At 38.8% G+C, this 12,578-nt stretch overlaps 2 protein-coding genes across 2 annotated transcripts; both read right to left on the bottom strand.

The window, feature by feature from the left end:
- Positions 1-2,576: 2,576 nt before the first annotated feature.
- On the bottom strand, positions 2,577-6,817 carry LOC132187347 (O-fucosyltransferase 36). The gene is made up of 3 exons (XM_059601634.2): positions 5,403-6,817; positions 4,436-4,685; positions 2,577-3,029 (listed from the first exon to the last, which is right to left on the bottom strand). The coding sequence occupies exons 1-3, from the start codon at positions 6,629-6,631 to the stop codon at positions 2,853-2,855; spliced, it is 1,656 nt and encodes a 551-aa protein (XP_059457617.2). The 5' UTR covers positions 6,632-6,817; the 3' UTR covers positions 2,577-2,852.
- A 4,086-nt stretch (positions 6,818-10,903) lies between these two features.
- LOC148584881 (uncharacterized) lies at positions 10,904-11,734 on the bottom strand. The gene has a single exon (XM_088517552.1). The coding sequence runs from the start codon at positions 11,732-11,734 to the stop codon at positions 10,904-10,906; it is 831 nt and encodes a 276-aa protein (XP_088373678.1).
- Between the last annotated feature and the right edge of the window lie 844 nt (positions 11,735-12,578).

The raw sequence follows: 12,578 nt of genomic DNA, 5'->3' as shown, positions 1-12,578 counted from the left end.
CTAATTGCCATAATGCAAGTCCACTCACCACTGTTTCCTATTGCGGCCCAATATGGGGGCCGAATGCTTCTCATCCGTTTGGATTCTCACCCGCCACGGATCAAGATTTACTGAAATTTTCAGTTTCTGAAATTTCAGATCTAGGCCATCTTATATATTTATTATTTTATTAGTAGTGGGACGTGTGGCAGAACAATAACTCTTAGATAAAAAATGGACGGTCTAGATCTAAAATTTCAAAAACAGAAATTCTCCTAAGAATTTTAGTGGATCCAGATCCCACCAGCCACACCCTGCCTAGAGCTCTGGAACTAGAAATCAGAACAGGAGATTGAGATTTCCTATAATTCTCTTTAAATTTGAGATTCTCAAATTAATAAATCTCAGTCGTTCATTTCATTTTTTTTTTTTTTTATAAAAGTTGCGAGCCTAAATCTCTTACAAACAGAGCAAAAAGCTCTGAAGTAAATCATAGCCGAAGCTAAAGATACAGTTATCAACAACAGACCAAATCAACCAAAACACAGCATCCGCTAACTTATGACTAAATATCAGGTTGAAAACTCAGATTTGCATCAAACAGACACCATCTAATGTATAGGTAGCGCTTATTCCTCGGCCTTGAGAGCAAAACCCCCAAGCCGATACTTATTCCTTAGCCTTGAGAGCAAAATCCACAAGCCGATACTCATCCTCCTCGACTCGAAAGCCAGGATAAATTTCACATCCACAACCCAAAGGTTTGGACCAGTAATATCGGGCAGCAATCGGGCGCAACAAAGCAGGAGGGAAAAGCCTTATTACAAGCATAAATAAAACCATACAGGGAAATAAAGGGAACAATAAAACTAATGCAGGAAAAGAAATTACAACAAATAAAACCAAATACAGGGGAACTCAAAGGAAATACAAAACAGAAAAAACAACAAAATAGGAAAATAAATGCGAAAAACACTCAAAGCGGGTCACGGCAGCCGGAGGAGGCCGATCGCGAGCTGGCCGGAAATCGCCGCGGAAGGTGGCACAGAAAGCTTGGCTCAGGAGGGGCGCGTGAAAAGACCCGACAGCAAGCGGTGAGCAGCGAAGCGAGCGCGGAGGAGATCGGCGGCACACACAAACAAACAGGGAGGGGGAGAGTTTGAGTGAAAACCCCCAAAAGCAGTACCCACCGAAAGAGAACACAAGCACAACAGAACAGAAAACACCAAAGACAGAAACAAACCTAAAACAAAAATCGGGAAGCAAGGAAGGGAGGAGGGATGCAGGCAACAGGCATCCCTCCTCCCCTGAGGCGGCGGCGCTCTGGAGGGGGGCTTAGGGTTTCTCTCTGCGACCTATTACATATATAAATAATAGTCGTTCATTTCATCTAAGCGTTTAAAATAAATTATTTTTCACATTTAATGAGAAAGTTTCCCTCAATGAATTTAATAAGTCATGTTTTCTCATTAAATGCTAAAATATGACTTATTTTAGACGGTTAGATAAGATAAACGGCTGAGATTAATGAATTTGAGAATCTCAAATTAAAAAAAAAAAAAAAAAAAAAAAATTAGGGAATCTCAATTCGGAGAATATCTCGTTAGTTATAGTAGATGGATATTTTTATCCCTTCAAAAAGTGAAAAAAATAAAAATACTCCTAAAGTATAATTAACTGAATATTTGAATTAGAGTTGATGTTCCGTTTGGTATGTTGTGTATCTAGAGCTTTCGGTAATTTGCAGTTTAATAATTTAGACAAGAAACATAAAAAGAATTTTTGTGAAATTCATTTGCCCAAAAAGTGTGAGACATGACAGCCATATTAAGTCTCTCACGTTTAAGCAAACTCTCATGGATTGGTTATTGAGCGTGAGACTACTTTTTATGTTTTTTTTTTTTATTTCTGAAAAAAAAAAAAAAAAAAAAATTAAACTGAAGAAAAGTACATAAATCTCCCTAAACTATCATTCTATTCTATTGTCAATGTCTCATCAATTTATTATTGACACGTCTCATCTAAACTATAAAAAAGTGTCAATGTTTTCATTTAAAATTATAAAAAAATGAAAGAACAAAAATAATCAGTTTTTAAAATTTTTCTTTTTCAAATTTATAAAAATATTTTTGTCTTATTAAAAATTCTTTAAATTTATTTTTGTCTTTTTGTTTGCGTAAAGAGATATCGACATTTCTTGATAATTTAATTTAGAAGATACATCGAGACGACTGATAGTTTGAAAAAACATTGACACTAAAATAGTAGTTAGAAAGGGGGTTTCTCTGCTTATTTTTATTGTCATGGGTGTGGCCAGATCTGTTTCCTACTTTCATGTAGAATGCACAACTCCAGCGCCTTCAAAAGGTTGTTTTACTGCACAAGCCGCTGGCTTGTAGAACCTGCAACAAAAATCCCCTTTGCTCTATGATAATTAAATCTCTGGATAGCCCGGCCCAGTTAGCAGGTCTGATGGCTTAATCTGCTGATGAAATGATGACCCACCCCATTAAGCCACATTAGCCTTGATAACTGCTGTATGTTTTCGTGTACAAATTTGTCTCCGTACAACAACAATCTTTCACCAGGAAAAAGAGTAAAAGACCCAAAAAAAATCTATTACTTACACCAATAATAAGTAGTTTACAACCCAAATATTGATTTCGGTGTGACATGGAGGTACGAAGCCAGATTAACAAGCACCATGTGCAGCACAAAAATCATACTCGGGGGAGGTTAAAACATCAAATAGAACAAAAATGCTATTATCATACACTAGCTGTCAACGAATTTCTGGGCAAACCATCGAACAGAGGAGCATAAAGAAATGGCCTCTTAATTCACACAATATCAATTCAATTTCTGTATCTTCTTCATTCATTATCCGCTATAAAGTTTGGCTCTTCACCTTGGCAGAGGTACTGATCACACATAGATGCCGAACCCCAGTCTTTCCGAAGTCGCAAGATGTCCTCTGTGAAAGTGGATCCAGAGGCTCCAATGAACACACTAGACATGGCACATATTGTCTTATCCAGCATAGCTTCCACCTTCAAGATGAAAATCCAGATAATGCATGTAAATACATGGATTTAAAATCCAGACAATGCATGTAGGACAGCCAAAAGGACTTAAAAGTGTTAATAGTGTTTATCATGCAGCAATCACAACTCTCCTAAGATTATTGGGTTCAGATAATTTCTTTAGACTGTCCAGACCAACAGGGTAAATCAAATGTTTTAAGCACATAATTGAAATTTAGTACGATATCAAAGTACCAATCCTATGTGCAACACGAAGATACTAAGGCTTGTTCAACACAAATGTGAGCCGTGACGTATGGCCCATGTGGCTAGGACACCCGCTTCCTAAGATACTTAGTAGTCTAGTCAAGAATAATTGTTTCCTTCTTAGTGGTTCTATTTCATTCAAAAAAATGTCTGCAAGTTGTCTTGCCAGGAAGCTTACAAAACAACTGTTCTAATTCTTCTCATGCTCTTGCTCTTGTTCACTCAGATCAATAGACTGGTGCCCGCAAGTTTAGGCTTGCAAAGAGAGGGAGCCTCATCTGATTAGGTGCTTACTCCCATCCATCGCCACCTCCAACACTTTTTCAAGGAAAGAAAGAAAAAAAAATACTGACTTGCACTATTTCATGGCCGACAAGTGACAACAGGCTCGAGCCCAATATGGAGAAGGTCTTGTCCCCCAATATGAATTTTGAGAGTCAGTAATCTAGGTGCTCAGATAGGATTGTCACATGGAGATCAAGATGCTTTAATTTAGGGTACAAAAGCATGCAAAACATCTAAAACACAATCTAGAAGCAGTGTCTTGTCAACATCGTTTGTGGTAAACAATGACAGCTACCAATAGACCATGCACTGATCCACCATCAAACAAATCTAGAACATCTAGGATGTAGAAAAACTAAAGTATTAAAAGTTCCAATGGTCGTATACTTTCATTGTATGAATAACTATATTATCAAAAACTTATGCTAGACAAAGAGAATCTTCAAATTCAGAACATTAAAAAATTAAAAATAAACCTCTATCATTTGGACCATAAAATGTAAAAAAGGGCCGACCAATGTGCATCTATTAGTAAAATATAATCAAGAAAAACAGTGTGGTGCTCCATTATAGCTTTTTCCCACATGGCCCATATGTGTTGAATAAAGACCCTAAAATAGACAAAAATAAATCAGAAGGTGCCAAGTAGTACCACCACCAAAGTCAAGTAGTACCACCACCAAAGTCTCTAAAGGGTTGGACCAGAAGATTGGCATCAAATCACGCCTTTAAATAAAGAGGTTCATGGGTAGGGAAATGGCTATACCCCATTGGGTCAGAAAGTTGGGGTCAACTCTTGTGTTCCTCATACCACCACCCATTAGTAAGTATCACCCAAGCTAAAGAATATATGGAAAGGAAAAGAAAGAAGCATAATTCACCTGAGAATCATCCTCGAGGCCATGTCTGTATAACAAAGCATCCCATTTTTCAGCTGAATTACGAGGAGGCCTTTTAACAAGTGGTACGGCCTTCCCATTCAGCACGACTAGCGACTGCAGCAAACTAGTTTCACTTTCTGCTGCATCAGTTGAAAGATATATAACTGGTGTGTTGGCTTTTTCAACTATTCGAATGATGCAGTCCGCAGCTTGAGGAATGGGAAAAAAGCAGCTTGGCGTTTTAACATTGCTAAGAAAAATAAACAAGAATTATTAGAGGCACTGAGATGTAAAGTCTTTCTCAGCAAGTATATGCAGACACATGCATACACTATATGCAAATAAAATGTTACATTTGCTCAAAAGCTACAAGCCCACCATCCAATCATTGAAAGTGCAACTTACAGGTAGCATGAATCACTTATTCATATGAATTGTGAAATATCACCAAGTTGTCGCATGTGAATTTAAGGGAAGCTCAAACATAATCTATGTAGCTAATTAACTCAACCTGAAATGTTCCATTTTTCTCAGGCAAGGATAAAGGGTACATCTAACCTAAGGAAGTGAAAGCAATATTTGTGATAAAAATTAAGCACATACAAATTATACAATGCAAGTTACTACCCAATGGTTCCAGAGTGCACAGCAGCCTTTCCTCCCAGCATAAGAACTTAGGATCTCTTAGCACACACCACTCATAACTAATTGGAAACAGCAACAGACCTTACAGCCCTATATTACTAAAAACACATTGCCTGGGGAATGAACTTCTTTTTATTATGAAAATAAGTTGCGCAACTGGGTAAAGCTAAAAGGTATAGAACAATTTGAAGATTCATGATTAAACCATATGTTAAATGTGCATAGCAACAAGAAAATCGCCTACTTCCATGATGTCAATCATAATCTAAGAGACGCATATCGGCATTTGGAAAAGTAGGGAAAGGGAAAACATACAACATACCAGAACTTCAAAAACCCGTGTCTCCGGAAGTGAAGTGATATGAAGTTCTTTCCCAAGAATGTTTGAATAAAACGCTGGGCCGTAAGCATAATAAGACGACTGGGTTCGATCAATGTCTTGCATTTATGAGCTATAGGACCACCAGGCTGCATCACCCAATCTTGCTCCACATCCGCGTAGAAAACATCTCCAATTGCAATCACATCGTCGTCTGAACCGAACTTAGACTGAACATCTTGAACGGTCCTCTTGGTCGGCTTCTTAATATCCTCAACCCAAGCTGGCTCAGGCTTTCCCATCGAAATCCCCAACGATTTCAGCTTCTTAATATGGTCATCATCCGCGTAGCAAGGCTGAGGCTGAGAAAAATAACATATAACTCTATCTATGTGCATGTGATTCTTCCTAGCCTCAGAGAACTCCTCAAACGAAACAACCACCTTTCTTCCCAAGCATTTGTTAACGTGTTCAATATCCAACACTTTGCTGTACTGGTAATCCACTTTGGAGCTCGGAATGACCAAAACCCGGTTGAGCAGAGCCGCAAAGAACATGTGCTTCTCCAAGCAAATCAAATGGTTGGACATCTGCCCCGACACGCAGATTGCGAATAAGTACTTATTCGATTTGGGCTTCCATTCAATGGTTCTTCGCTCGTTCAGCTTCTGATCCACCTTTCTACACCTATTGAAACCATATCCAGCGCCGAAACTCGGATCCTGAAAATCGGCTTCCGACTCGGACACGGAACCGTTGGCGGGCCGGTGGGGCGACAAGAGAACCTGCTGAATCTGTTTGTTCAAGGAAATTTGCTTGAGCACGGCGGATTTAACATCGTCGAGCAATGCGGTCGACGGAGCGAAGGAATTGTTGTCGGCGCGCAATTGGGAGGTGTTCCACAACGTGAAAAGCCCCAATTGCTGTTGTCGCAGCAAATAGAGAGCGCGCAGTTCGGACTCGCGCATGCGATCGAATCGGAGGTGGGAGGGGAAGAGGCTGTGGATGTCGGTGGAGAAGTAGAGGACGAGGATGAGGAGGGGGAGGAGGACAGCGAGGAGATACCTCTTGTTGAAGTGGAGGAGGGCAACACGGCGGCGTACTGTGGAGTGGAGATCGTCGATGTGGAAGGCGGAGCGACGGGGGGAGGGGAGGTGGTGCTTGACGTCGTCGTTTTGCGGGATCAGGTTCTGGCGGTCTTCCTCTTCGTCTGACGACGAATCTCGCTCCATCTCGCTTTCGCTTTCCCCGAATCAACTGACGGCGTGGCCGATTGACTGGCTGACAACGAACGCAACAAAGAATTACGGGAGATTTAAGCGAAGGCGCATTGTTTTCATTCGGAAGAAAGATCGTGACGCAGGACTGGTCGAGACTGTTTAGATTTGTATAATGGGAGGAAGGAAACAATGGAAGCAAAAAAATAAATGATTCTAATTTCTGACGAGTCTGATTGTGTCGGTGGATGAAATCTTGAAAATGACCGCTTACCGGCCCACCTCACGCTCCTGCCAGCCCATTCGTTAGATGACGTTGCACCCGGTGGTCGTTGGGCCGGCCCGACTCATCTCTCTTTACAGATGTCGGGTTGACCCGTTTGCCTATGATGGGAGACGACTAAAGTTAAGGAGACTTACGTAGGACTATATATATATAATATGCAATCAATTGACCACATTTTGCCCATCAACACCTGCATGAAAAAAAATTTTAAATGAAAAGAAGCATAGATTCTGTCTCCTCTGTCAGATTCATTTTCTAAAAAAAAAATTCCAAAATGAAAAGAAACACCTTATCTCTCTCTCCTTTGTCCGCATTTTGAAACTTCCCAACCACTCCGTTTCTCCTTCTCCCCCTTACTCCCTCTCACTATCTGAGCTCAGTCACTCTCTCTCTTCTCTCTCAAAATCAAAAGAACCATTATCTCTCTCTTGGGTTCGGAAGAACTCACTAGCGTTTGGATGGTTTGGGTCCAACTGTGACGGCTTCATCACTATTAAGGGATATTCGAAATCAAGATGATTCCTTTGTTTTAAAGGTCCTTGAAGGCAACTATTTTGGACTCCAATCTCAACATTATTACTACAGAGCTGGTTCATTTTGATATTGATTTGCCCCACTACCAAACCATATCAGTAATTCTTTTATTGAAAAGGCACTGCCAATGTAACACCCCTACTCCAAGTACTATGATATTGTCCACTTTGGGCAAAATTCGCACGGTTTTATTATTGGGTTTACCCCCAAAATGCCTCATACCATTTAGAGAGAGTATATTCCATATAAACACATAATATTTTTCATGCCCAGGCAATGTGGGACATCACAATCACCCAATCTTAGGACCCAACGTCCTCGCTCGCGACCCTCATGGGCTTGTGCAAGCTAGGGCTAGGTATTGGTCGGTTCGGACCGATTAATGGGCTTATCGGTCGGTTAACCGATAAGCTATCGGTTAACCAAATCCTAACCGATTACCAACCGATAAGACGTATTAACTGAAAATTATCGGTAATCGGTTAACCGGTCGGTTAAATCGGTTTGGGCTTTTGTGAGCTTTTTATTGTGCTTTTACTGGTTGCTAATTGGGCTAAAAATTAATTGTTTTGGAGGCCCAAATACGTTTTGTTTGGCTAAAGCCTAAAATAGTTGATTAAAAATTAGTTATTTTATAGTATATTTTTTGCTAAAATAGCTTATTGAAGTTTTTTTTTTTTTTATTGATCCACTACAATAATAAATATAAAATTCTAAAAAATTAAAAATTAAAATAGCTTATCGGTCATATCGGTTTTTCGATAAAAAAATTTTAACCGACCGATAAGCTTATCGGTATAAAAATTTTAACCGATTACCGACCGATAACTATCGGTTACGGTTAATATCGGTTCGGTTAATTTGTCCACCCCTAGTGCACGCTCCCTCCATCTCAGGCTAGGCTATGTCTCTGATACCATATATAACACCCTTATTCCAAGTGGTATGATATTGTCCGCTTTGGGCGAAGCCCGCATGGTTTTATTATTGGGTTTACCCTCAAAAGGCTTCATATCATTTAGAGAGAGTATATTCCATATAAACACATAATATTTTCCATGCCTAGGCAATGTGGAACCACCTCATCTTAGGACTCAGCGTCCTCGTTGGCGACCCTCATGTGTTTGTACACGCTTATTGTGACATCCCACATTGCCTGGATATGAAAAAGATTATGTGTTTATATAAAATATACTCTCTCTAAATGGTATACGGCTTTTTTGGCCCTGCCTGCTGCAGGTGTAAGGTTAGGTTCCACGATCAGCTGCGCTTGATGGTAACCAAGGGGCCCAACCGTGCTGGAGTTCACGGCCCGTTACTGAGACCCTCCCCAACGTAGCTTTCATAATTATATCGTGATCTTGCATGCGCGTTGGTGTCTATATAATATAAAATTAAGCTTGTTAATTTGTTTATTTACTTGTTTCTTTAATTTCCATGCAGAAGGAGGAAGTGGAAATGGAGATTAAGAAAGGGAAACAAGAGAAAGAGAAGAAGATAAAAGAGGTGGAGATGGTTGTTGACTCCCAAATCAAACGTTACGATGGTACTTATACCACTGTAGACTGAATATATATTATATACAGTAACAAGTTGGAATTGTATGCTAATCCACATCATGTTATAAAAGTTAGTTTTTTTTTTTTTTTTTTTTCTTAACATTTTTCTAGGAGTATAATTGAGACCAGCTTTATTATTTATTATTTATTATTTTTATTTTAAAAAAAAATTGCTGGATTTCATTAATTAATCAATTAAGATGTAATGTAATACTCTCCAAAATTACAATTAATATCATGAATAAAATTAGGGCATGAATCGTGACGAGTTACATATTGAATATTTAAGTTTAATTGTTTAATTTTGTTTCAAACTTAACATGAGTGATCAAAACTCATTGACTTAGATAATTTGTTCAACTCCGTTTATTTTTGAACGAACTCGAGCGATCGAGCTTGTTATCAATTTGTTCAATTAATATTTTTTTTCGTAAATTTATATTAATTATTAGTTTATTAATTATTTTTCAGATATATATATAATTCAAGGTATATCTATTATATTAGGAAGATTCATTTTATCTTTTTTACTACTTAATATGTTCACTTTACAAAGCTAAATAAATATTAATACGCTTGTTAATAAACAAGCTTAAACAAGCTTAAATTTTTGTTCACCTTTAAAAAATAAGTGAAAAATACACTTTATCTCCCAAACTTCTAAATTATTGCAATTCGACCATTCCAACTTCTTTTTTTTTTCCAAAATGTCCCCATCCTATTTTTTAAAAAATAAAATAAAATAAAACATTTGAAAATTAAGGGGTGGCCGGTCTGGGGTGGCCGAAGCCTCTATAGGCCCAACTGGGGTGGCCAACCACCCCTTAATTTTAAAATTTTAAATTTTTTTTTGGGAAAAAAAAAAAGAAGTTAAAATGATCGAATTACAACAATTTGGAAGTTTGGGGTGGTCGAATTGCAACAATTTGAAAGTTTGGGGAGTAAAGTGTCACTTTTTAAACATTGAGGTACAAATAAGTGGATAGTTAGAGGGTCAAATGTATTTTCCAAAAAAACATTAAAATCGAGTCAAAGTAAATTGTTTGAAGAGTGATCGGTTCATACCCTATATGCATGTGACATGCAGGTAAGTTTTGAAACATGAAACTAGTGAAAATATCCTTGAATCCGACATTGTCACTTTTTTATGTTTACTAATTGGGGAGGCATGGAGTGGCGGCGGGGTTAAGATTATATATATATATATATATATATATATATATAAACCAATAATTCTCTACATCTTTATTTTTGAGTCGGTAATTTTATTTCTAATATGAAAACCTTATCACGTCCAACTGGGACGGACAATAATTTAATTAATTCAATCTATCTAAATGGAAAAAATTTTATCATTTTTAAGAAAACTACTTGGATTTCTTCTTGAGAAAAGCTTTATTATAATGCTACATGTGATTACTCAATACACCTGGAATGTTGACTGTAGTAAAGGTCTTATACATAAATGTATCAAAACAACATCTATTTCATATCTGAGTACATAATCCTTTTAGAATTTAGAATCAATATTATAAGTAGTCTTTATGACTTACTTTCTTTTTTATTGACAATATTTTGTGAGAGACAACTTATTGGTCCGTTCAGTTCATAACAACTACACACCAACTTGAAGTCTCCAGTTTCGCTTGATCAAGGTAAATCAATAAGATTCAATGTATAATAATCTTTCGCAAATGAAATGTACAATTTCATTACCTACTGCAAACTTAATCTAAGTTTAAAACTACAAGGTTTATGGATTAAGACCTTGTGTGATAACTCTGTTACTCATACCCATAGATCATATTCAATGTAATCCAAGTATGTACATTTCTTTCTTTTTTTTTTAAGAAAAGATATCTTTCATTACTTTTCAGGAAAATGGATAAACATCTAGAACCCAAGGTTCTAAATTACAAGAGCATGAAGCTCTAAAGGTACTAAATGAAAAAGACAATCCGGCAAGGCATGGAGCCAAATTTGATCTGACGAGTTTCGCAGGCTCTCCTTGGCCAGACTCTGGGCCGCTTGGTTTGCTCCTCGCCTCACGTGGTGAACCATCCAGCTCCTACATGTACCAAGAAGGACCCTGGCATCATCAACAATCTGCCCATAGGATCTCCAATTTATTCCTTCCTCCTTTAAAGCTTGCACCACCTGTAAGGAATCACCCTCCAGAATAACATCTTGGTAACCTAATTCCCTACTGAATTCTACTGCAGCCAGAGCAGCCTGAGCTTCTCCCACCACTAGTTCCTGGATGCCTTCAGCTTTTATACATTTTGCTGCACATACACTTCCGTTGTGATCCCTTATTATTACTCCAAAGCCCATACACTGTAGGTTATGACCAATAGCCACATCCCAATTCACCTTATACCGCCCAAATTGAGGTTTTTCCCATTTCACTGAAGCCTCTTGAAGAATTGTGTTCAAGCCTACATTGCCTTCCTCCGGTGGTGTAGAAAAGAAGTGCAACGTCTCAGACGCTTCACAGACCAAACGATTTGGGTGGATAAAATCCCCCCCATGCACCACCTCATTTCGACGGGCCCATATCCGCTGTGCAATCAACACCGCCAAATTGAGTTCATCCCTGGGGCAATGAGCAATAAGAGCCTCCATTACGTTCATAAATGACTCAAAGTCTCCTGCACTCTTCTGAGTTCGACGCCCACTGGCACTCCAAACATCAACGGCTGAAGGGCACTCCCATAAAATATGGCAAACTGTTTCCATCTCCTTCTTGCAGAAAATGCAGCTATCTTCCTTAATCACCCCCCGCTTGAGAAAATTTTCTTTGGTTGGCAAAATGTTCTAACATGCCCTCCATACAAAAACCTTAGCTGAGTTAGGAATCACCAATCCCCATATGGTTTTCCACAAAGGGTTTGGACCTGATGGAACAGAGCCTTCTCCATACCGCCTAGCCTGCCTTTTCCATATGGTAAGCACTCCGCACCGTAAAAACACCGGTCGTGGTAGCTCTCCAAAAAAGACGATCAGGCTGCCCATACTTACTTAGAGGTAACTTACAGATTAGTGCTGCTTCATCTGCATTAAAATTAGTCTCAATAAAGGAAACATTCCAACTCCTTGTTCGGACATCAATTAACTCCGCAACCTTTGCTTCATTGGACAATTGTGAACAAGGGGATTGTATAGCAAACGATGTCGGCCGAGGTATCCATTTGTCTCTCCGAATATTTATTAACTGTCCGTTCCCCACTCGCCATTGCAACCCTTCCTTTAGAAGTTCCCGGGCAGCCAGCAAACTCCGCCAAGCAAACGATGGACGGCTCCCCTTTTTGGCTTCCAAGAAAGAGCCTCCATGGTAATATTTTGCTTTAAAAATCCTCCCTACCAAGCTGTTGGGGTCTTGCACAAGTCTCCATCCTTGCTTTGCAAGTAAGGCCTTATTAAAAGAAAGAAGGTCACGAAAACCCATACCTCCTTGTGTCTTTGCTAAGCCCAATTTCTCCCAACTCATCCAATGTATTTTCCTCTCATTTTCCTTGTGTCCCCACCAGAATTTCTGCATAGAGGAGTTAATTTCCCGACACAATTCCTTAGGCAATAAAAA

Source organism: Corylus avellana, chromosome 6 (genome assembly GCF_965113065.1).
Source record: "Corylus avellana chromosome 6, dhCorAvel1.hap1.2, whole genome shotgun sequence".
NCBI classification, from domain to species: Eukaryota; Viridiplantae; Streptophyta; class Magnoliopsida; order Fagales; family Betulaceae; genus Corylus; species Corylus avellana.
Note: the sequence above shows the minus strand (reverse complement) of the source record. Positions and strands in the feature narration are given on the sequence as shown.